The 26,869-nt window shown below is 36.3% G+C and overlaps 2 protein-coding genes across 2 annotated transcripts; both read left to right on the top strand.

The window, feature by feature from the left end:
- Nucleotides 1-11,536: 11,536 nt before the first annotated feature.
- Nucleotides 11,537-19,146, top strand: LOC105973160 (cysteine-rich receptor-like protein kinase 15). The gene is made up of 7 exons (XM_088821838.1): nt 11,537-12,295; nt 17,161-17,301; nt 17,403-17,530; nt 17,626-17,836; nt 17,947-18,184; nt 18,255-18,405; nt 18,505-19,146. The coding sequence occupies exons 1-7, from the start codon at nt 11,587-11,589 to the stop codon at nt 18,991-18,993; spliced, it is 2,067 nt and encodes a 688-aa protein (XP_088677964.1). The 5' UTR covers nt 11,537-11,586; the 3' UTR covers nt 18,994-19,146.
- Nucleotides 19,147-24,988: 5,842 nt separating this feature from the next.
- On the top strand, nt 24,989-26,395 carry LOC148768416 (uncharacterized). The gene is made up of 2 exons (XM_088821195.1): nt 24,989-25,087; nt 25,172-26,395. Exons 1-2 carry the CDS (start codon nt 24,989-24,991, stop codon nt 26,180-26,182), a joined length of 1,110 nt encoding a protein of 369 aa, XP_088677321.1. The 3' UTR covers nt 26,183-26,395.
- Nucleotides 26,396-26,869: the final 474 nt, after the last annotated feature.

Genomic DNA, 26,869 nt, shown 5'->3' with positions numbered 1-26,869 from the left:
TATGCTGTGACTCATATCCTCGTGTAAATGTCAAGTGGATACTTTATCTGAGTCAGCAGTTAAAGTAAAGCCAAAGGGATGAGTTGAAAAGTGTAAGGAGTTATTACACTATAAGATAGAAAACGCGAGGACCACTGACTGTGGTGGACACCTGTCGTGCTCTCAGTGGTTTGCCTTGGGACCAAGTTTGCTTTATGCTAGGGTTAACTGCATATATAAAGCACTTGGGAAGAGGCTTGGAGGCTAAGGCTAATCAAGGGGATAAGGCTTGAAGGGCTAGAAATTCAAGAATAAAAGGAATAAGCTAGAAGGAAATCTTCACGGATGTGAGATTTGGGGTTGGGAAATAAGTGAGAAACAATGAGGTATACACAAAGGAGTGTCAATACAGCTTAGGCGAAATACCTGTTGAGAGCTTCAGTGTTATCACTATATTGTAATCTGTAACCTTCTTGATTTAGTGGATTTTGTTCTCTCTGCACAGTGAATGTAGGCCTGTAGTGATACAGGTCGAACCACTTTAAATATTGTGTTCGTTATCTGTTCTACAGCTTTCAGTTTTAGATATGTGGTAACTATAGTTATGATACCTGCAACGATGTCAACAGTCGGTTGAGTCAACACAGTGGTATTTGCATATTCTTTCTTGATTCAATTTTCATTTTCTGTGGCTTGTTATTGTCTGTGGACCTAAATCCACAACTGCCATCAATCACTTAGTTGTACTATAAGTCTATAACTAAATAATGGTCAATTTCGTAGTATGAGTTTCAATAATTGTCATTAATGGTTATCAGTTTCATTTTTTTAAGCACTTGTATGGTAGACTATCCTTTTGCATTATAGTAATAAATTATAAATACCTGAACTATTATGCTTCACCTGAAAAGAAACACAACACGTAAGAAGTTAATTAAAAAAAATAAAATAATAATAATAATAACAATAACAATAATAATAATAATGATGATGATAATAATAATAAGGGTAAATTACAAACACCCCCCTGAGGTATGGTCAAATTACAAAAACACCCCTCTTGTTTGGATAATTACAACCACCCCCTCAGCTCTTCAAATTTAGTGGATTCTTCGAGATTATATGAAATATTATCACTTTTGTACCCGTTTTGTACTATTCAAACTCTACATTATGAAGTAAGATGATCATAATATGTGATTTTTAGCTTGTGTATATCAGTTTGTGGTGCATCGGAAACTGTATTTTTACACAAAACGAATACAAACTAGAGCACATTCCACGGAATCTAGATGATTGTATTGAATTTGGCACAATAAGGGTGGAGGTGTAAGAAAAAAATCATAGTTGAGGGGGTAGATGTAATTATCCAAACAAGAGGGGGGTTTTTGTAATTTGACCATACCTCAGGGGGGTGTTTGTAATTTACCCTAATTAATAATAATAATAATAATAATAATAATAATAATAATAATAATAATAATAATACTAATAATAATAATAATAATAATAATAATAATAATAATAATAATAATAATAATAATAATAATAATAATAATAATAATAATAATAATAATAATAATAATAATAATAATAATAATAATAATAATAATAATAATAATAATAATAATAATAATAATAATAATAATAATAATAATAATAATAATAATAATAATAATAATAATAATAATAATAATAATAATAATAATAATAATAATAATAATAATAATAATAATAATAATAATAATAATAATAATAATAATAATAATAATAATAATAATAATAATAATAATAATAATAATAATCATCATAATAATAATAATAATAATAATAATAATAATAATAATAATAATAATAATAATAATAATAATAATAATAATAATAATAATAATAATAATAATAATAATAATAATAATAATAATAATAATAATAATAATAATAATAATAATAATAATAATAATAATAATAATAATAATAATAATAATAATAATAATAATAATAATAATAATGAAAATGAAAATGCTAATAATGAAAATGCTAAATGCAGTTTGGCCGAAAATCGCATATAACTTTTCATATAAGGGTAGTATAGTACTTTCGCATATCCAGAGGTATGCTAAAGGATGATTTTGGCTTGAGTTTATCCCTAATTTATTTGGTACCTAGGGGTATGTAAAATAAGCCCTTTTTAATTAATTAATATTTGAAGGTTAGTTTTGTACATTCTCCAATTTCCGCCTATATTAACTGTGATTTTATGTTGACTCTTAGCCATTAGTGGGTAAGTAAAAGTTTTGATAGTACGATGGGGTAAATGAAGAATACATGGGAGGTATGTGAAATTAGCCCTATATAATAGGAGTAATATTTACTGCCAAAGAATCTGCTGTATAATTGTACGTATCAATTATGCCTTGACAATAGCATCTCTTAATTCCATTGATCTATCAGTAAGAGACTGACACAGCTATGTATATTGTGAATTGTGATGAAGTGTTGGTTAGCAAGTCGTGCCAAGTTGATTATCTTTATTTGCATTACGAAATGGATTTAGTTCATTATAGGAAGACGAATAACATGCCTCCATGTTTCTGACAATAAGGTCTCAAGTCAAGTAGACTTCTTCTGGTGGATTAACCATAAGCAATTTTTAATTAGCACCCACGTAAGGGGGCTATAAGATTCTTCTTGCATAATTTATTTTTATGAATTTTCAAACTTACCTCCAAATTTGTGAAATAAAATCGTAATGTTTGGTTAGTAGCCAAGACAAATTCAAGATTCATGGTTAAGGGTGACAAAATTGGACATGTGACCCGAGCTTTGATCGGTTCAAATACTATCGAGATTCACGATTTGAATCACAAACTCACAGGCTTATATATACTGTTAGGCTCAAACACGACTCATTTAATATTTTGCGTTTTGGCATAATTTATTCTTATGGATTTTCAAATTTACCAATAAATTGTGAAATAAAATCGCAGTATTAGGTTAGTAGCCTGGACAATCGATAATTCTATAGATTACTTAAATACATTAATTTGGACTAATTTTACTTAATACATGATACGAAATAAAATTTCATGCATACACAATATTAAATAATATAAAAAAAAATTGAACTCGTAAGAATTATGATTAAGCAAAGGGATCGCTTGATAAAAATAATTAAATTTCAAATATTTGAAGATGTTATAAAAACTATTCTTTTTACCAAAAAATATCATCTAAAAGAAATTAATAGTGCCTTTTGCGATCTAAGCACAATAAAGAAGAAGAAACACGAAAAATAAAACTGTTCTAGAAAAAGTACATTCATTGACTAACATCAGTGGTTGATGGTGTTTTTTGTATCAGTGGAATCAAACGAAAGATGGAAAGACACAAAAAGCAAGACGACAAAGAAAAATAAGAATGATAAATTTTGGTGTTTTCCTTTGAAAGCACGAAGAATAAGAAGAAACACAACAAACAAGATTGCAAAGAAAAAAAAAACGCCGATATACGGTGTTTTCTGTCTCGTTAGAACGCAAAATGGAGAAACACCAAAAAAAACAACAGTATGACTCTGATACTGTTATAGGGGTTAATTTATAACGGAAATTTTCCCACCGTACGGCCTGATTTACGCACTAAATCAGTCAGCCCACTCAACAATTCTTCTTACAAACGTAAGGCACCATCGTTGTATCAAATGAACAGCAACAGTCACAAGTATGCAGCGGAAATCGAACAACACAAGCAATTTACAAGCAACCCTCAACCTTTATTGATTCACTCACGAACAATACAAGGAAAGCCCTTGGTGCACACAAAGAATCCTCACAACATATGCTAACAATTGCAATCTGAGTCCCTCTATCTGAATGGGTCGGATTTGTGCACTCTAAGGCCTATAAATACAAGTTACAATGCAGTTTACACACTAAACTGCCAAGGGACACATGGCGGCACGCAAGCCAGCCACTTGGTTCACTAATACAACATAAAGGGACGGTTTTCTAAGCCATTGCTGATGCCAACCGCTCCGCAACTGCCTTCCTTAACTTCCCGAGCCTATTAGCTGCCCGGCTTGCCCAATCGGCGCGCGCTTGCGCCCAAGGATCGAATCCGCCCGTACGCGTGCAATTCAGCCCGCTTGCCTTGCCCACACTTGCCATGCCTTTCTCGGCCAAGCACCTCAATGCTTGCCAATCACTCGAAAGCCTTGCCTTGTAATTCTCGGCCAAGCACCTCAATACTTGCCCAACTCTCGGCCACCGTTTGGCCCATGTGTAGCTTGCCTTGTGCCAACACTTCTTAGCACCCTTTCAACTATAACTCGGCCACACTCGAGTTATAGTCGATATCACCGACTAAGGGGGTAACAGACCTCCCGCACCAACGGTGTTCGACGCCCTCGTCGAACTGTTCACCCGTTTCAGATTCTCCCAATACTTTGCCAACTCGTCTTCAAACTGCCACAGATTCACTGCCTTCTCCCAAGTAGCATCAGCCACCTCTGAATTTTTCCAATGAATTAAAATTCAGTCCGCCGGTTCTTCTTGCTTTGACCTTGGGTCTTGTGGTCCAGAATTTGCTGAATCTCTCTCTCAAATTCCTTTCGGACCACTGGTGGGGCTCTCTTCGTTTGCTTCCGACTTTCATCGAGTAAATCTTGGTTGAACTTCTTCAAGAAACTCACATGAAACGTAGGATGCACTTTCAATCTGTCCGGCAACTTCAAACGATAGGCAACTCGACCAACTTTTGACACCACTTCAAAAGGACTGTCATACTTTGGCACCAACCCACGGTGCACTGATTTGGAACTGATTTTCTTCCAAATTTGAGGCGTTAATTTCAGTAACACTTGATCACCAACTTGAAATTCCACGTCTCTTCGATGAGCATCAGTATATTTCTTCATCCTCGCTTGTGCTTTCATCAAACTATCGTTTGCCTCGTCTAGCAATTCTTGTCTAGCACGAGCAAAGCGATAGGCAGCAGGACACTTCCCTCCGGTTCGCTGCAATGCCACCTCATGCGGCACCATTGGTTGCTGCCTGTACACCAACTCAAACGGACTCATCCCTGTAGCTGAGGACTTGTGAAGATTGTAGCAGAATTGGGCTGTATCAAGCAAACCGACCCAATCCTTTTGGCTCGCACTAACATAATGCCGAAGACAATCTTCCAACACGGCATTCATTCGCTCCGTCTGTCCATCCGTTTGGGGGTGATTTGCCGTAGAAAACTTCAATTCAGTCCCCAACATGTTGAATAGCGTGGTCGAGAAACGGCCCGTAAACCCAGTATCCCGATCGCTGATAAAGTCTTCGGGAATACCAAAATACTTCACAACATTCTTCAAAAACAACTCAGCAGCTACTTCAGCCGGACAAGCCATTGGTGCAGCAATAAAAATCCCATACTTCGAGAAACGGTCAACGATCACAAAGATAGAAGCGTTACCGTTCACTTTCGGAAATCCCGACACAAAGTCCATCGAAACCGATTGCCAAGGCCTCTCCGGAATGGGCAGAGGCTGCAACGGCCCGGCCTCCTTCTTTTTCTCGGTCTTGTCTAGTTGACAAACTAGACAAGTCTTGACGTATGCCTCAACGTCAAACTCCATCTTTGGCCAATAGTACGATCGTGCTAGAAGGGCCAACATTCTGTCAATTCCGGGATGACCAGCCCACGTCGGATCACGTGTTTCCCGCAATAGTTCACGTCTAAGGGAGCTGCGTGGCAAATAAGCACGGCCACCCTTAGCAAACAACAGCCCATCCTCTAGCCAATATTTCCGAATCTGCCCAGCCCGTACTTGCTCAGCCATCTTTTGGTAGACCAAATCAGTCTTGGCTACCTCTCGAACCCTTTCAAGAAAATCAGACTCCACACGAGTCAAGGCACCAACGTAGGATTCAACGACTTTCCTATTCAGTGCATCAACCACGTCATTATGCTTTCCCGGTCGATGTACCAACTCGAAATCGAATTCACCCAAGAATTCTTGCCATCTTGCTTGTTTCGGCGACAATTTCTTTTGAGTCTTGAAGTATGTGTTTGCCACATTGTCGGTGACAACCACAAACTTCATACCCAACAAGTAATGCTTCCAAGCATCCAAACAATGCACCACTGCCGTCATTTCCTTCTCATGAGTACTGTACAACATCTCAGCATCTTTCAGCTTTCTACTTTCAAAGGCAACGGGATGCTTGTCTTGCACCAACACATCCCCGATAGCACGGTCAGAAGCATCCGTTTGCAACTCAAACGGCTTATCGAACTCATGCAACTTCAGTACTGGTTCCGAAGATATAGCACCCTTCAATTTCTCAAACGAACCATCACAATCCGAAGTCCATTCCCACTTCTGATCCTTCTTCAAAAGATCGGTCAAAGGATTCACAATCTTTGAATACCCTTTGATAAACCTTCGATAGTAGTTTGCCAAACCCAAAAACGAACGCAACTCGGCCACTTTCGAAGGAGCGGGCCAATCTGTCACAGCTTGAACCTTCTTCATATCCATCTTAATATTTCCTTGGCTAATAATGTGGCCAAGGAACGAGATTCCTTCCCGGCAGAAATCACACTTCTCATTCTTGGCATACAACTTGTACTCCCTCAACTTCAAGAATACAACCCGCATATGCCCGACATGCTCGCCCAACGATTCAGAATAAACCACGATATCATCAAGATATACCACCACAAAACGATCGAGAAACTCGTACAACACATCATTCATGAGGTTTCAAAAAGTTGCGGGAGCATTGGTTAAGCCGAAAGGCATAACCAAGAATTCGTACGAGCCATATCTCGTCACACAAGTTGTCTTTGCCTCATCACCTTGTGCCACACGAACTTGCCAATATCCAGCCCGAAGATCAATCTTTATGTAAAACCGTGCCCTCGCCAACTTGTGGAAAAGATCCAACACATTAGGAATAGGGTACTTATTTTTTATAGTAACCTTATTCAATGTCCGATAGTCTACACACATCATCATTGAACCGTCCTGCTTCTTTTGGAACAGAACCGGCGACCCATAAGGAGCTTTGGAAGGTTGCACAAGACCTGCACTCAGCAAATCGTCCAACTGCCTTCTGAGCTCAGCCAACTCCGAAGGACCCATCCGATACGGTGCTTGTGCTGGCGGCCTGGCCCCCGGTTCCAACTCGATCTTATGGTCAATGGCTCGCCGAGGCGGCAACTCTCTCGGTAATTCAGGAGGCATCACATCCTCGAATTCAGCCAGCAATTCAGCAACTGCATCCGGCATCTCTTGGTACACATCCGACTTGATTTCGACCAATGCAGCCAGGCAGGTTGGCTCGCCATGTCTTAGAACCGCGTTTAGTTGCAATGCCGACAATAAGCCCTCAGAATTCTTCTCTTTGACCTTCTCCACAAACGTTCCCTTCACGAAACATGGACAACTAGGATCCATGAACAACAATCCACTCAGGAAAGGTATGACACCAACACAGGCCGACAACAGAAATTCTTGCCCCAAAATCACGTCAAAATCGTCTAGTGGTACATCAGTAAATGAACACTGCCCACGCCAAGGACCAATGCACAACTCTACATTGGCTACGCCCCTCGCCGGCTGGGCTTCTGAATTCACGGCTTTAATTCTACTTGCATGTTGTGAGAGATTCAGATCCAGCTTTCCAATCTCTCGAACGGCAACAAAGTTGTGCGTTGTACTCGAATCCACCATGGCCATCACTTTCATCCCGTTCAGCAAGGTTTCGACATACATCAAACCTTTGGGGTTGCTAGGTACCTTCTCGACCGTCAAGGCACTCAACAACTGGATGGGGTTGACTTGCTTAGGGTCATCACCATCTCCATCCGATTCCAGCATCAAAGCATTTAATTTGCTTCGTTTCGGGCAGTCCCTCATTCGATGGTCACCGTTACACAAGAAACAGCCTTTGTTTTCCTTGTTAACGGTCAATTGTCCCGCGGGTTTGGCCGTTCCCGTGGGCTTCTCGAAATTCTTCTTGGCCTTTAATTTTCCATCTCGGCCAAACTTTCCACCCGACTTCTTGGCCTTGCTCTTATCCTTGCCGGATTCATTCTTTTCAACATCCTTGGCACCAACCATCTTGTAATCAACAAGGTGATCTGCAGTGGCAATTGCTCCCGGCAGATCCTTCACGCCTTGCCTTCGCAACTCAGATTGTGCCCAAGGTTGCAAACCAGCCATGAAGTTAAAGATCTTGTCTTCCTCCGACATATCCCTAATGTCAAGCATCAAGGAACTGAAGTCCTTCACGTACTCATGAACGGACCCCTAATGCTTCAATTGACGTAGGGATTCCCAACCAACTCGTGTTGCAAGGGAGGAATTGTTCTTTCAACTCCTTCTTCAACGTTTCCCAGGTTTCAATTTTGTCCCGATTTTCACTAGCATCGTCGGAAAGACATGCTCGCCACCATAACTTCGCATCACCCGACAAGTACATGCTTGTAATGGTTACCTTCTCTTGATCGGACACGTTTGCTGCCTGAAAATAGTTCTCCATGTCCCAAAGGAAGTTTTCTAACTCATTTGCGCTACATGCACCACCAATTGTAGCGGGTTCAGGCGCCCGTACTTTGGACAACGACGATCTGCCCTCAACAGCACTCGATGTCCCCTCACGAATCGCCCGCTTCACCACAACCAAATCCGTCAAAAATGTTTCAAACTTGGCTTCAACCGCATCACTTAGCAACCCGAGATCTTCAGCAGCACTTGCCATCCTAGTCTCCACAAATTCTGGTAGATCGTCGGCTATAGATTTGGATAGCCGTTCGAATGCTTGTTGCCCATCAACACGTTGTTGGAGAATAGGGGCTGCTCTCAGATCAACGGGCGGCCCAACAAGAGTCTCAAGACATTGCAATCTTGCTTCCATATCGAGCAATGCTGCTCGTGTAGGATTCGTCATTGAGGAAGAACCTGAATCTTCCATGTCGAAGAACACCGTTCAGAACCCGAGAACCGGGCTCTGATACCAACTGTTACAGGGGTTAATTTATAACCGAAATTTTCCCACCGTACGGCCTGATTTACACACTAAATCAGTCAGCCTACTCAACAATTCTTCACACAAACGTAAGGCACCATCGTTGTATCAAATGAACAGCAACAATCGCAAGTATGCAGCGGAAATCGAACAATACAAGCAATTTACGAGCAACACTCAACCTTTATTGATTTACTCACGAACAATACAAGGAAAGCCCTTGGTGCACACAAAGAATCCTCACAACAGATGCTAACAATTGCAATCTGAGTCCCTCTATCTGAATGGGTCGGATTTGTGCACTCTAGGGCCTATAAATACAAGTTACAATGCAGTTTACACACTAAACTGCCACGGGACACATGGCGGCACGCAGGCCAGCCACTTGGATCACTAATACAACATAAATGGACGGTTTTCTAAGCCATTGTTGATGCCAACCGCTCCGCAACTGCCTTCCTTAACTTCCCGAGTCTATTAGCTGCCCGGCTTGCCCAATCGGCGCGCGCGTGCGCCCAAGGATCGAATCCGCCCGTGCAATTCAGCCCGCTTGCCTTGCCCACACTTGCCATGCCTTTCTCGGCCAAGCACCTCAATGCTTGCCAATCACTTGAAACCCTTGCCTTATAATTCTCGGCCAAGCACCTCAATACTTGCCCAACTCTTGGCCACCGGTTGACCCATGTGTAGCTTGCCTTGTGCCAACACTTCTTAGCACCCTTTCAACTATAACTCGGCCACACTCGAGTTATAGTCGATATCACCGACTAAGGGGGTAGCAGATACCATATTAGATTACTTGGAATAATATCACAGTGAGTTTGATTTGTGTTTTATTATTCTTTCATAGATGCACCCTATTTATAATATGGAAAATTAGCAAGAACCCCGTATCTAGGAAATGTAGTTAAGAAAAATGCCCTTTCCAAAAATAATTAGAGAAAACCTTCTTCGCTAATATTCTACCCAAATACTATTTTCATAATTTCAAAACTACCCTTAAATTGTCTATTATATCCTTCTATAACCCCAGTTTTATTTTTTCCGTTCTTCTCATGTCTCTTCTCCGTTTTTTTCTCTATTCTACTTATCCCACGCAATTCTCTAGTTTATTATCTCTTGATCAGAAGATAAAGAACCAATCACCGGCATCAACGTCAGAACAACGATGCCAATCCCGTTGAATCCGTCATTGTTGTCGCCTTCGTGGTTATCCATCTTCTCCAGCTTTCAATTCCCCTATTGAGACGTTTCCTCCTACTCCTCCCGCTCTCTACCCCTTCGCGGAATTAGGACTTTTGCAGATATGAACAGAAGCCCTAAAGATGATGATGATTTTGATACCGATTCTGAATTCGATTACTAGGATTGCTACATCGACGACAAAAATAGGTTAAATTATCGATTTATTGCCAGAATCAAATTTTGATGGGTGGTGGTGCAGGTTGTGATTTACTTTATTCGTAATAAAAACCGTCAGAATATCGAAGTGGGATGGTGATTGTATGATATGGTGGTGGTATGGTGACGATGGAGAGCAGATCTAGGGTTTGTTGGTTGATTGAACGGAGGACAACGCGGGTAGAGAAATAGTCGACTTAGTTAATCGACCATGCTCTGGTAGTCAATTAAAGTGTTAACGACTATTTTGGTTAATCTACTGTGCTTCATCATAGTTAGTTTTCGTTTTTATGTAGTTGTGCTTTTTTATTTAGTTCATTAATCGACTATGCTTCATCATAGTTGATTAATATACGTGATAGAGAAAAAAAAGTTGAAAAACCAAAAAAAAAAACAAAAATTAAAAAAAAAAAAAGAAAGAAAGAAAAAGAAAGAAAGAAGGGTTGGTGGGCGGTGATAGTTCTGATGAGGTGTCATGTTCATAATTGAAAAAAAATAATGGCTAAAATTAGGAGTAGACTTTTCTCTAGTAGTGCAAAATAGTTTGAACATCTTTCTATTAAAAGAAGTAGTGGAGGTTATCTCCAATAACCCCTTTATAATAAGGGTAATATACATCTAGTGACAATCAAACTAAAATTCCTAATCTAAATATAATTTTCTAATAATAATCCTAATTCTACTAACACACTAAATATCGTATTTATTTATGTTTTTTTGTCAATGCGAGAGTGGAGGTATCGTTTGCCGAGAGTCCTTTTGGTGTTTTGTCAATGCGAGAGTGGAGGTATCGTTTGCCGAGAGTCCTTTTTGACATTCAAGACACGTATTATGATCAACTTTACTCTAATTTAGTAGCACTCATACCACTTGTTTCTCTAAACTTGGCTTTATAAATGGTTTAGACTATTAATTAGTAATAACTAGTCAAAGGATATATATTTAATTCTTTTGATCAGTTATCCACAGGAAAGCTTAGGGAATAGAGAGATGAAAATTGTCAAACAAGAAGAGCTATTTAGCCATTGAATTATATTCAATTAATATAGCACATTGCAACAATTTTTCCAAATCTCTCTATCAAAAAATGTCTCTAATTTTCGGATTCCTCATTCTGGCAAACTTGTTAACCTCTATCCAATCCACGTGCCTAAACAATGGCAACTACACCACTACCAGCACGTACATGTCAAATCTCAACGCCGTCCTTTCATCTCTCCCCACAGGCCTTAGCAGCAGCGGTTTCTACAACGCCTCCGTCGGGCAATATCCCGATAGAGCCAACGCCGCCGTGCTCTGCGGTGCCGACGTCGAGCTCGACGAGTGCCGCAGATGTCTCCGGGATATCACCCCCAGGATTCTAACATCGTGCCCTAATTATAAGCAGGCCTTTGAGTGGGACGAAGGCTGTGTGTTGCGGTACTCGAACGAGACGATGTTTGGAGTTCTGGCGACGCACCCGGGCCTATGGTGGCGGAGTTTGAAAAACGCTACGAGTCCCGATCGGTTCAAAGAAGACCTGAGAAAGCTTATCGACGGTCTTCGGATCAAGGCGGCGGCTGGCAGCGACACGAGGAAGGTCGCTGCTGGGAATATCACCGCCCCTGATTTTCAGACAATTTATGCACTGGTTCAATGCAGCCCGGATTTGTCTCAGAAGGATTGCAACATTTGCTTATTAACCGCTGAAGCGGATATACCAGAATGTTGTGACAATAAGGTAGATGGTAGAGTCTTCTTGCAAAGCTGCTATTTTCGTTATGAGACTTTTCCATTTTTTAATGAAACTGTGCTTCAACAACTAGAGCGTGTGGCTCTACCCCCGCCCGCGCCCATGACCGTGCCGGTACCCGGGTCTCCAATATTGCGGTCATCACCACCACCACCACCATCAGGTATTTTAATTGCTTCCGAAGATAATATTTAGTTAACAAAATTAAATAGGCCGCGTCTACTTGCAATACCAGTTTTATTTACTAGTTTTATTAGTTGCAACACTAAATTAAAAATATCTATGTACAAATACTATACTATTCCTATTTCTTAAAAAACATTAATAAAAACCAAATGGATGCAATACGAGAAACTTAAAAACCATGCATAAAAAATTAACAACAAAATCACAGGACCAAATTTTCGTCTTCTCCATCTTTCAAAACCCACAAAAATATACCTCCTTCCTTTTCTATAAGCCCACAAAATCTAAGCATTCAAAACCTTCAAAATTCAACGATGGAAAATAGAGTCAAAAAGCATAAAAAATGAAGATTCTATGGTGGAAGAACCTAAAAAATATGCATTTATGTGTTTTATTAGCTAGGCATCGTTTTTCAAAAATCAAATATGCACAGACACGATTCGTCATTTACATGTCGAGTTTTCGGTACAAAATTCGACATGTAAATGTCAAAGTGTGTTTGCACGGATTTTTTCGACATCTTAATGTCGAGTTTTGGGTACAAAATTTGCCATGTAAATGTTGAATTTTGTCTGTTCGGATTTTTTCTACATCTTAATGTCCAGTTTTGGGTACAAACTTTGACCTGTAAATGTCGATTTGCATCTGTGCGCATTTGTTTCTTGAAAAACGATAAAGTATCTGATAAAACATGTAAATGCACACCTCTTTGAGTTTTTTTACCGTAAAATCTTCCATTGTGATGTATCTTGACTCCATAATTTCCCTCTTTGTAATGTTTGTTGATTTTTGAGGATTTTGAATGTTGAAGTTTTGTGGATTTATGGAAGATGAGGAGAGATATTTTTGTGGGTTTTGAAAGATAAAAAAGATGAAGATTGGTCTTGTGGTTTTATGGTTTTTTGGTTTTTAAGTTTATGGTATTGCATAATTTAGTTTTTGTTTTTTAAAAAAAATAGGGATATTAGTACATTGATTTTTTTTAATTTGATCTTAAACTAAATGGAACTAGTATTGCAAATAGCCGCGGCCAATTAATAACTTAAGAAAAATAAATTATATAGTTAGATGGGGTTGTCTAGGGTCCGATAGGGGTTGTACTACTCGGACCCAAACGATGTAATCTGGTGCTTAGAAAATATTTAGTAAAAATTTATAGTCGTTGATTTAAAGTACGAATTAGTACGATCCAGTACGAACCTATAAATTTATAAATTAAAGTACGAACCCAGTAAAAATAGATCGTACAAAGGTCGTACTCCATCGTACTTCATGTAAAATTATTTTATTAACCTTACATTATTAAACCAGAGAATTAAAAATAGGGTTAACTGTACTTTGCCCCTAACTTTGGTCATTTTTGCTCTTTGCCCCCCAAATAAAATAAAATTTCACGATCATACCTCGACTAACTAATTTAGCACAATTTCACCAATTAACCAATTTTTGACCATAATTTCAATTTTAACCCCAATTTTGACTCGCCACCACCGGAGACCGCCAGAGACCCACGGTCTCCGGCGTTGACTCTTTTTTTTCCAAAACTTTTTTTTTTGTCTGAATTTTTTTTCCGTTAGCTCAATCGCATGGTCTCCGGCTTTGATTTTTTTTATTTTAAATTTTTTTTTTTTCTAAAAAATCAACGCCGGAAAGCGGCGGTCAACTGAGGTTGACTGGTCGGAAAAAAAAATTCAGAAAAAAAAAGTTTAAAAAAAAAAAAGTCAACGCTGGACACCGCCCGCCCGGTCAACGCAGGAATCTGGCAGGAAAAAAAATTTCTGAAAAAAATTTATTTTCTAAAAAAAAATATTTTTTCAAAAAATTATTAAAATGGGGGTTAATGTGATATATTTGTTTAAATTCTGGGTCAATGTGTAATATTAAGGAAGTTAGAGTATAATGGATGAAATTGATAAAAAATATATTATGGAGGGTATTTTAGAGTATATACATGGTGATGGGTTTATTTGAAAGATTGTTGTTTATGTGGACCAATGTACATTTAAGCCCCTTGTCATGGCCCTAATTATTAATTACTATTAATTGTCACTTAAGTTTTAGTTATAGGAGTTTTTATGTAATTTCACTTATAAGGTAGGTATCGCACTTTTTTTATAGGGTACGTACAAATCATACGTGTCACATTTTTATTAGTTGATTTTCAGTCGTTTGGTTCCGAGTAGTACTACTCCTCTCGGACCCTAGACAACCCCTAGTTTAGATAGGCCCACTAAGTAATCGCTCAATTAGTTAAGAATATATCCATATTTTCCAAAAATGAGGGCACATGTAATTTGGTTTAGTTAAGAATATATCCATATTTTCCAAAAATGGGGGCACATGTAATTTGGTTTATGAGATAAGATATTTAAATCTCTAGACCTCTTTTAGTTGTCAATATATAATTGGGTTAATCTCAAAAAAGTTCATGACAAGGGCACTTAATTAAAAGAGGGACATTCAATTTTTATATCTTTCAAATAAATCTAGTTCATTCAAACTTATATCCAAATAAGGAAAATCCTTTATTATATACAAAAATTACCCTCAATTCGTTGACACCCAATTCAACGCCAGTTTCATGATTTACATCCCAATTTAGCCCAATTTCACCAATTAACCAATTTTAACCCTAATTTCAATTTTGACACGCCACCATCGGAGACCGCCGGTCAGCCGCCGTTGACCGCCGGAGACCGGCATCTCCGGCATTGACTTTATTTTTATTTTTTTATTTTTTATAAATTTTTTTTCTTAAAAAAACATTTTAATTAATATTATTGTCTTGACTGCTAAATTACTGTCTCCAGTAGTTATTTAACTGTCGGAGACAGTAATTTAACTGTTAATTGACTTCTTTTTTTCTTAATTTTTTTTAATTAATATTACTGTCTTGGCTCCTAAATAACTGTCTCCAGCTATTATTTAACTGTCGGAGACAGTAATTTAACAGTTAATTGACTTTTTTTTTTCTTAAAAAAATATTTTAATTAATATTACTGTCTTGGCTCCTAAATTACTGTCTCCAACAGTTCTTTAACTGTCGGAGACAGTAATTTAACTGTTAATTGATTTTTTTTTTCTTAAAAGAATATTTTAATTAATATTACTGTATTGGCTGCTAAATTACTGTCTCCAGCAGTTATTTAAGTGTCAGAGACAGTAATTTAACTATTAATTATCTTTTTTTTTTCTTAAAAAAATATTTTAATTAATATTACTGTCTTCGTTGCTAAATTATTGTCTCCAACAGTTATTTAACTGTCGGAGACTGTAATTTAACTGTTAATTGATTTTTTTTTGAAATTTTGTTTTAAAAAAAAAGATTATTTTAATTAATATTACTGTCTTGGCTGCTAAATTAATGTCTCATACAATAATATTACTGTTTGGGACAGTAATATTACTGTTCGGAAATGTATTAGTCATAATATTACTGTGCAAAACAATAATATTACTGTCCAAGATAGTAATTTAGCAGCCAAGACAGTAATATTAATTAAAATATTTTCTTCTAAGAAAAAAGAATAAAAAAAGAAAAAGTCAATGCCAGAGACCGGCCGGAAAAAAGATTTAGCAAAAAAAAGTTTTCAAAAAAAAAAAGAAAAAAAATAAAAAAAAAAATCAACGCCGGGATCTGGCCGGAATTTTTTTTTTCAGAAAAAAAATTATTTTCTGAAAAATAAATATTTTTCTAAAAATTATTATATTGGGGGTTAATGTGATAATTTGTTTAAATCCGAGGTCAATGTGTAATATTAAGGAAGTTAGAACATAAATGATGGAATTGATAAGAATTATATTATGGGGGTATTTTAAACTAAAGACATGGAGATGTGTTTATTTGAATGACTATTTTTTTTGAACCAATGTGCATTTAAGTCCTTTGTGATGGGTGTTTTTGCCGTTCGCCCTATATAATTAGTCTAATTTTCACTATCAATTAATTATGACTACTAATTTGTAAGGTTGCTTTTAAATAAATTTTGGATTTTTTATCTTCTCCCCCATATTAATACCCCATATTAATAGTGGTATTTGGTTTCCTTTACATTCCCCAATTTAATTTAAATGACCCAATTACCCTTTTTTTTTATCTTACATAATTGTTTTTTTCTAAAATTATTTTATTTAGTTATATTTTTCAATGTTTTAATTTTTTAATTTTGACTTTTTTAATTACTTTGTACTTTTATATTCTTTTACTAACTTATATTTTTTAATTCTTTATTAACTATTTATAATAATTTTTATTTTCTATTATTTCTTAATTTATTATAATTTATTTAATTTTAAATGTTTTCAATCTATTCCTTCTTAATTTTTTACAAGTTTTTTTTTTTCGACTTTTTACTTATATTTTAAGATTTGTTTTTTCAAAAGTCCAATGTTTAAATTTTATGTTTTTTATATTTTGTTTTAAGTTATTTTTTAACTTCATGGAATATATGTCATTGTGAAGGAGAGAGGAAAACTCTAAAGTCAATTTTGTCACTAATGCATCTTATCATAGCACAATTATTTTATCCGAATATCAAATTAAACTTTACTATTTAGTTAATCTTGGCTACTCTCATCAACCAAACCGGCCTTAGTTAATAACCTTAATTAATCTTACGTCACGTCAATTATATTGTTCGACTGTTCCAATAAGTAATTGCCCAATTAGCTAAGATTAGTGCCATATTTTCCAAAATTGTGGGCGCACTTGAAAAATTACTGGACTAACAAAACATCTAATAAGGTCTAATTATGTAACTAATAATGGCTAATCTTATCAACCAGAGGAGGCCTAACTATTTTAGTGTTAAAATAATTGACAAGTTCTTTCAAATTTTGCAGGAAAAAAAGATGACAATTCATCAGCTCGAACTGTCGTTATTATTGCGGTTTCAATTGCTGCGTGTGTGATAGTTATAGTTGCTTTAGTTGGCATCTGTTTAAGAAAAAAGATAAAACGTAGACCAATCAAAAATCCTGAGAGTAAGAAATCTGTAAGAAATCTTATTCTTGAAATCCGTGATTTTATTTACTATATAATTGCTCCACGTATTCAAGTATAATTTCTTTATTTTTAACAGTAGATGAAGTTGTAGACGACATTACTACAGTTGAATCTCTACAATATGGTTATAGCACAATCAAAGCAGCAACAAATGATTTCTCTGATGATAACAAGCTTGGGCAAGGTGGATTTGGTGCTGTTTATAAGGTAATTTGATATACGAGTTCATTCTGGATAAGCACAAACGTTGATTGTAACTAAAAACTATACAAAATCTAATAATTTTTATAATTTAATTTAAGGGAAAACTCCCTAATGATCAAGAAATAGCGGTCAAAAGATTGTCTAAGAATTCAGGACAGGGTGATGTAGAATTTAAGAATGAGATCTTATTACTTGCTAAACTTCAACACCGGAATCTGGTTAGACTCATGGGTTTCTCTATACAAGGAACGGAAAAGCTTCTCGTGTATGAATTTGTTAGGAATGGAAGCCTTGATCTCTGTATGTCAGGTAATATTTCATCTTAATAATTTTATAAAATAATAAATATATTGGTAAAAGTTTATTGCTCAATTTAAAAGTAACTAATTTGATTTAACCTTATTTAATTGAACATATAGACCCAACAAAGCGCTCGTGTTTGGATTGGGATAAACGCTACAAGATCATAGGGGGTGTCGCAAGGGGACTTGTGTACTTGCATGAGGATTCTCAATTGAGGATCATTCACCGTGATCTCAAACCAACTAATGTACTTTTAGATAGAGAGATGAATCCTAAAATTGCAGATTTTGGCATGGCGAGATTATTCGAACAAGATGAAACTCAAGGAAATACAAGCAAGATTGTCGGAACTTAGTAAGTAATGTCTTTTATTATATGCTGGAATTAGAATCTAAGCTGATAAAATATTTATATGTTGTTGCAGTGGATATATGTCGCCTGAATATGCAATGCACGGGCATTTCTCTGTTAAGTCGGATGTGTTTAGTTTCGGAGTTTTAGTCCTGGAAATCATGAGCGGTCAAAAAAATAGGTCTATCAGGATCGGGGACAATGTGGAGGATCTTTTGACTTTTGTAAGTAATTAATTACTTAGATGGCTTATATTTTAAAGCCAAATATTAATCTGATCAAAATGGCGTGCATATACGTATGAAATACATATATATTTGTAGACATGGAAGAATTGGCGCGAAGGAACGACTGAGAATATGATAGATCCTGTCTTGAGAGCAGCTGGCACGGGTTCGTTACAGGACATGATAAAGTGCATTCATATTGGGTTGTTGTGTGTTCAAGAAAATGCTGCCAAAAGACCAACAATGGCTTCGATTCTTATAATGTTGAGCAGCTCCACCATGACCATGCCTGTACCTTCGGAACCAGCATTTTTTATGGCTAGTATTTTCGGCCAAGACACTTCACTCTCTCATAACTATGATGATTCGAACTCGTCGGATGCTGGCAAAGGATTTAAGACCAGAACGACGATTTCTGAAGGCTTGTCTATAAATGATGTGACATCCACTGATTTATATCCCGGTAATTTGCAAATAAGTGTTTGTGTTGTGCTGGTTATATTTTTAAAACTATGTATATTGGCTACAATTAAATTGTTGTTTTTTTTTTCCCCTATGTGTTGTGCGTTAATATTTATGAAATAAAGTTGTGATAATGAACCAGTTATAGAAGATTGTTTATATGTTTGTGTTTCTTTTAAATTGAGATTTGTATATGCAGAGAGCATGTGGTAACCATTTACTTTTCACCGATTGTATATTCAAAATTTTCAAATGATAAGATATTTTTTTATCTCATTTTGATTTTCAATATTTGATTCGATTTTTTTTCAAACAACATTTGCACTAAAAAAATTGGAAGTGTAGATAAAATTTCAAGACATTTTTCAATGTTTATCTAATTTTAACTTATGAATACATTTCAAAGAACATATTAGAACTTTTCTATTGTACAATTTATAGATATGTATTACAGTAGAATTTCGATAAATTAATAATATTGCTTATATAATAGTTTCTCTTGGTCTCGATTCGATGAAAACGTGTTAAATTGTTAACTCGATCACTTAATAATTCGCTAAATTAATAGAATTTACCTAGTCCTGACTGTATTAATTTATAGATATTGGATGATTAGTGAAACCCCCAACACACCTTATATATAAAAGAAAGAAACGCTGGGCGCCCTAAAAAACCCTAATGGTGTTTCTGTAATTATTTATTTTTAATATTTTTTTCTATTAATTTTCTTACTATATTTTTCAACAATTATCAATCTCCTATTTTTCATCAATATATCTCAAATCTTAAGAGATAAAGATAGAAATTCGATTTGTTAATCTTAATATATATATTTGGATTATAAATCTTAATATGCAATATTTTAAAAAAAACTAATTTATATATAATATGAATAATACTACATTATTAAATTTTACTATGTACTGTATTTTCTTATTATGTATTAAATTGATTATTTTTTTCACTTTTTAATAATATCGCATGGAAAAAAAATGCTAGTTGGGTGTAATAAGGGAGGATCCAACTCCTTTTACTCTATTAGTCAAACCCCTTATTTATTTGCTTAATTAAACATTTAATAATCTTATATATAAAAGGAAGATATTTTGACCTATAACCTAAACCTAAACCTATGGACAGTTTAGTAATTTTCTATTTTAATAGTTTTTATTTTAACTTTTTTTCATACGATTTTGTGAATAAATAAAAATTAAAATATAACCGTCCACTTTGTCAAAAAATTGAATACACGATGAAATACAAAAACAAACTTCCTTATTTCATGGTCACCAATAAATTGAATAACTACATTATAAATATATTAATGTAAATAAAAAAAAAAAAAAAAAAAAAAAAAAAGCACAAGAAAGTGTAAAATTATCACGATCTTTCTTTAACTGCTCCATATATCTAATTCATATGACACCCACGATCTTCATAAACCTCTACAAGAACACGATCTCATCTCAATTCTCAATATAAAAAACCTCCCGTTCATCATCACACATCAACCTCTTTACAAATTTATGGATTCCCTGTGAGATTCCATAAATGAAAAACTTCATACATATTTCACTCTAATCTTTTTATTATTGTATTTACATTGTTTTTAAGCATTGTCGATCTCATCATGTAATATAATTTCATATAATTATAAGAATAAAGATGAAGAAGAAGAAGAAGAAGAAGAATAACGATGAAGAAGAAGAAGAATAAGAAGAATAACGATGAAGAAGAAGAAGAAGAAGAAGAAGAAGAAGAAGAATAGAAGAATAAGAAGAATAACGATGAGGAAAAAGAATAAGAAGAATAACGATGAGGAAGAAGAATAAGAAGAATAACGATGAGGAAGAAAAAAAAGAATGAGAAGGAGGAGGAGGAGGAGGAGGAGGAGGAGGAGGAGGAGGAGGAGGAAGAAAAAAAAAAGAACGAGAAGAAGAAGATGGAGGAGGAGAAACATGAGTGGGAGGGAGGGTTTGTGAGAAAGAAACAGAGAACTTTGAGAGGTTTGTGTGTGTGGTATCAAAGAAAGAAAAATATTGTTTTATGTATTTGGTATTGTTTTTCATTAAGGGTTTAATTTAGATGGTATTGAAGTGAGAAACAATTGGTATTTGAACTAGCCGTCCCCTTTGTTAAATATCGGGTTGTGCGTTGGTTGGTTTGGTTAAAAACCAGGCAGAAAACCAACCCAACTCATCCAACCAACTTTGGTAAATATTGAAAACCGTTATCGACCCATTTTACATGGGTTGGGTGATGGTTGAAAACCAATTTGGTGGGTTGGTTGGTGGTTTGGTTGATGGGTCATCCATCTAAATATTTTTTTAATTTTTTTTAATATTTTATTAGTTGTTACAACGCTATATCTTTTATAAATTAAATGTGACTAATTCAACAATATTCAAATAAAAGATTCAAAACATTACGGGCATATATATATTGCAATTAAACATAAATATTTTAACAAATAATAATCGTCCAAATATTTATAGGCTATGTTTTAAAATTAAAATAGTTCACATTAGATAATTATGTTAGATTTATTGCTTTTAGGATTTTGGTCAATATTAGACAATTTAATAAATGTGATATAAAATAGAAATTTCAAAAGTAAAAATATTAAATATTTTAATTAAATTTAATAAATAATAAATTAATAAATAAAGTTGGTTGGCCGATATTACCCGACTTACCAATTTTTTAGCATATTAGAAACCATTATCGACCCAACTATGCATGGGTTGGTTGATATTATTGACCCAACTTAAATGGGTCGGTTGATGGTTGATTATCCATCACAAATTATGGGTCGAAAATGGGTTGGTTGGTGGTTAAAACCGATCTATGCACATCCCTAGTTATATATGTACTATTTGATGTTTAACATAAATTTTATATATGGACATATATATTGTAGGATGGAAAATATATGTGCTAAAATAAAATAATGTAATAGTAATGTAACTTTATTATTATTTAATAGATTTTTTTTATTACAATTTTTACTATCATTTATTTAAATAATTATTTTCTTTCCTTCGTGAATAATCATTTATTACTATCAAATAAACATAATTTGTCCTTGCTTGCTTTTTACACAAATTGTGAAAGGCGGCCGTTATATGCGAGCCCATTTTTTTATTAGTTCAAAACCACATAAAGGAGTTTATTAGTTCAAGCCCGCAAATTAATCTAATTTTATTACATCAAGACCAAAGATGACAAATATACCCTTATCCACAAATAATACTCAAATACAAATAAATCTTATTTTTAATTTGTTCAAGACCAAAAATCAAAAAAAAAAAAAAAAGAAATATCACGACTCCCAACGAGTGAGACTTTCACCGCACCGGCTATGACCAGCGACCCACCCACTGCACCATTACCAGTTACCACCACTGTTAAGTGTATATTTTTACACTTTATCGTACCTCTTTATTTGTGCTTTTGGTGTGATTTAACGATAATTGGTGCTTAAAAAGTTGATTTATTGTATTTTAGGTATAAATTGAAGAATTGGAAAAGTTTGGGGTCAAAACTGCAATTTTGGAGAAAATATGGGCCAAAAGTGAAATAATCAAAAATCTGAAGAACTTGGAACGGGACGGTCGTCCCAATTTTACACCTAAAAATGGGACGGCCGTGCCAAATGCAGAAATTGGGCAGAAGGTTCAGCGATTCTCGCGCGGCCGTGCGAGAATTGCACTGATTTTCGCGCGGCCGTGCCAAAACACGCTGGAGACAATTTTGGACTTTTCATCACACAAGGAAACCTAAAATCATCTACCAAGTGGGGACATCTATTTAAGCCCAAACCAAGCACGAATTAGAGGACTTTTGACACAACCTTGGAGCGAGAGGAGCGAGAGAACGAAGAATCGAAGACGGAGAATTGACAACTCTTAATCACAATTCTTCTTTTATCTATCTTTTCTTAATCTATTCTTTTTATGTTATTATTATGTTTTTCGTAGAGAACATGAGTAGCTAAGTTTTTAATCTAGAATTTTGTTGGAACCCTATGTGGGGAATGTGAACCCGTTTTCTTGATATTATGCAAGTATGATTTTATGATTATTTCTTATACTTGTTATGATTGTTAGTGCATGAACTTGATCAATTTATGTGTTTTATCTGTGATTATTGGGATTGACTCGACAAAGCTATTTTGATAATTAGGCGGTAAGTATAAGAACCTTCGAGTAGTTTTCACCGGATGAGTGTGTCAATTGCATGTGGTGTCGTAGACATACATATATCACCTTAGGTAGCCATTTACGAGACTTGTTAGTTAATGCTTTATTTATAATTGGTTTGCATACACATATAGTGAATCTTTTATGAATAATAGACTCATAATACACGCGACAACGGGTTATGAGTAAATTAGTGTCTCGGGTTAATAATCATGAATCATATATTTCATAATTGAGGGGTTTCGGGTGAGCGATTCTTGCATAGGGGGAAGATAAAATCCTAGGTCCGTTTTTATTGATATTTTCTCGTGTTTAATTGCTTTTATAATTAGTTTAATTGTTTGATTGATTTTATTTGACAAACTTGCGTAGGCTGGATAAAAATCTTAATTGTTAGAATTTGGTACTTAGGATTAGATAATTTGCGTATTCCCTGTGGGATCGACATCCGACTCTCACGAGTCCACTTTTACTACTTGTTTGCGATACGTACACTTGCGTGTTGGTATTTAGCACCCAACAAGTTTTTGGCGCCGTTGCCGGGGAATAAGGCTAAATTATTTATTTATCCTAATATTAAATTTGAGCAATTTTTCTTACTTCAGCCAATTTTTTTTTATTTTATTTAATTATTTTAAATTTTATTTTAGGTACTTCTTATGCGAAGAGGACACGACACGAGCTTGCTACCTCTCGACCCCGAAATTGAGCGAACGTTTAAGCAAGCCAGGAGAAATCAACGGTTAGCTCAAAACGCTCCCGCGACGATGGAAGAAGAGATCAATCGTAGGGAAGATGACCAAGGGCGCATACCGATTGCGGTTGGGGAAGTCGTCAATGAGCAAGAGCAACACCAACTAATTAATCCGCCACAGCGTCAACGAGCTCTACATGAGTACACCGTCCCAACACTTAATGGGTTTCAATCAAGCATCCAGCAGCCCCCCATTGAAGCCAACAATTTCGAGATTCGAGCAGGACTCCTCACGATGCTCCAAAACAATGGGTTATTCAGCGGACTGACTCATGAAGACCCACACCTCCACTTGGTCAATTTTCTCGAAACGTGTGACTCCCACAAGATGAACGGAGTAGCACCCGAAGCACTGCAACTCCGCCTGTTCAAGCACTCCCTACAAGGAGCAGCCCGAGAATGGTTGCAAACTCGTGCACCGCACTCCATCTCGTCTTGGGCCCAGCTAGCACAACTCTTCATGAACACATACAACTCCCCAACGAAAACTGAGAGAATCCGGAGAGAAATTCAAAACTTCGTACAAGAAGCCGGGGAAGCATTATTCGAGACGTGGGAGCGGTTCAAACAGCTAGTAAGGAGGTGCCCGAATCACGGACTTCAAGAATGGCGTCAACTGCAAGTATTTTACGATGGACTGCAGGACAACTCGAGGACCGTGCTCGACTCTGCAGCTGGAGGCATGTTCATGAGTTTGACTTACGACGAAGCATACGAACTCTTGGAGCGAATCGCTAGAAATAAATACATGCGGGCATCGGATCGGTCGAATAGCGGAGCAGTCAAGACGGGAGGAATTTTGGAATTAGACGGTGTCACCGCAATCACCGCCCAGTTAGAAAAGCTATCAAAGCAAGTAGCAGCTTTGCAGACTCAGCAAGTCCATGCAATGCAAGGACCCGGCCAGTGCTTAGAAGAAACGGAGTCTCTAAATTATGTCAATGACACCAACCGACTACAGAGGAACCCGTACTCCAACACTTATAATCCGGGATGGAAAGATCACCCCAACTTTGGATGGGGAGAAAATCAGCAAGGACAAAGGCCAGCTCCCGGATTCCAAAATCCACCTCAAACTCCGACCCAAGGAGTTGACCTCGCTGACATCTTAGCAAAATTCATGACATCAACTCAAGCTTCCATTCGAAATTTGGAGACATAGATGGGGCAACTTGCAACCCAACTAAATGCGAGGCCGTCGGGAGCACTGACGTCGAATACGGAAGATCCTCGAAAGAGCAACATCGAGCAGTGCAATGTAGTGAGTTTGCGAAATGGGAGGCAAGTTCCTAAAAAGTCCGTTGCACCACCGCCTATTGTAGAGGAGCCCAAGGAAAAAACCTAGGCCGGGCCAAGCAACACAAAGATCACAGCAAGTGAACCTACTCCCAAGGTACCTTTCCCTCAACGTTTTCAAAACTCTAAGCTTGATATGCAATTTCAGTTATTTTTGGATTATCTTAAAAAGTTGCATGTTAATATTCCTTTTGTTGAGGCACTTAAGCATATGCCGAATTGGGTTAAGTTTATAAAGGAACTTGTATCGAAAAAGATGAGGCTTCCGGAGTGTGCATCAATCATAGACCTCAATGAGCAAAGTAGTGCTATCCTTGCAAATAAAATTCCACCGAAGCTTAGAGATCCGGGCAGTTGTACCATTCCATGCACAATAGGTACTAGGTATTTTGGGCGGGCGTTGTGTGATCAAGGGGCGAGCGTAAATTTAATGCCTTTATCAATTTATGAGAAATTGAATTTAGGAGAAATTAAGCCTACTTCCGTGACCTTGCAGCTAGCCGATAGATCTTTTACTCACCCTTTAGGTATAGTTGAAGATGTATTGGTCAAGGTAGATAAGTTCATACTCCCGGCCGATTTTCTAGTACTAGACATAGAGGAAGATGAAAATATTCCCCTTATATTAGGACGCCCCTTCTTAGCAACCGGTAGGTCAATTATTGATGTAGGAAAGAGAGAGCTAAGAATGAGTGTGGGGGAAGAAACAGTGATCTTCAAGGTGTACCGGGTGGATGAAAAGCCTATTACGGCTAATGGATGTTATCTTCTTGATGAGGTAAGTGATTCTAAACTTTTTCCTGTTAAATTACATGATTTAAATTTTTTTGTGGATACTAATGTGCATGTAGGAGATCAAAAGAAAAAGGTTGAGTTGGTTACAACACCTACTCAAAACACCGTGATAAAAGACGATGTTGGCAAGCCTCATGACATCAAGAAGAATAAATTAAAGGGCATTCCTAAGCGAACCAGTCGAAAGAAGAATCGGATCAACCCATTTATTCAAGACTTTCTCCAAAAGGAAGTTAGGAGATGGGTTCAAAAGCTAAGGAATTGAAGAGAAGGAACAAAGTCTGGCTGAAGACTATAAACTTAGCGCTTCTCGGGAGGCAACCCGAGATTTTTGTTTTTTTTTTTTTATTATTTATGTTTCGTGTTTTATTTTATTTATTTATTTTATAAGCATGCAAGCTAATTAAATAAGCGATTCTTTTATTTTCAGGGGTCAAAGTGCAATTTTGCACTTCACACGGCCGCACAAAAAAGGGCTTGAATCCAGCACGGCCGTGTGGAAAATCGGAGAGGCTACTGCCCAAAATTGAGAAGGGGCGCGGCCGTGCGTAATTTACACTGAATTCTCGCACGGCCGTCCGAGAAACAATAGGCTACTGCCCAAAATTCAAGTTTCGCACGGCCGTGCGGAAAACAATTCAAAATCTCATATGGCCGTGCGAACCTCAACTGAAGCATAATAAAGGCGAGGGTGGAAGAGCAGCCCGGACATAGCTAAAATGACTTTTTCAGGTGTATTCTATCCTTAAACTTCGTGTTAATTACATTGAGGACAATGTAAATTTTAAGTTTGGGGTGGATAATTACTTGTTTATGTGCTTTAATTTTTTAGTTTGCATGCCTTAGGATTTTTTTTTTATTTTAGTTTTTTTAGTTTATTTATTGCTTTCGAAAAAAAAAAAAAAATTGCTTGAGATAAATGCTTCGATGAATCACGATGATGAAAGATGGT

Source organism: Erythranthe guttata, chromosome 8, assembly GCF_056151865.1.
Source record: "Erythranthe guttata isolate IM_541 chromosome 8, IM_541, whole genome shotgun sequence".
NCBI lineage: Eukaryota > Viridiplantae > Streptophyta > Magnoliopsida > Lamiales > Phrymaceae > Erythranthe > Erythranthe guttata.
Note: the sequence above shows the minus strand (reverse complement) of the source record. Positions and strands in the feature narration are given on the sequence as shown.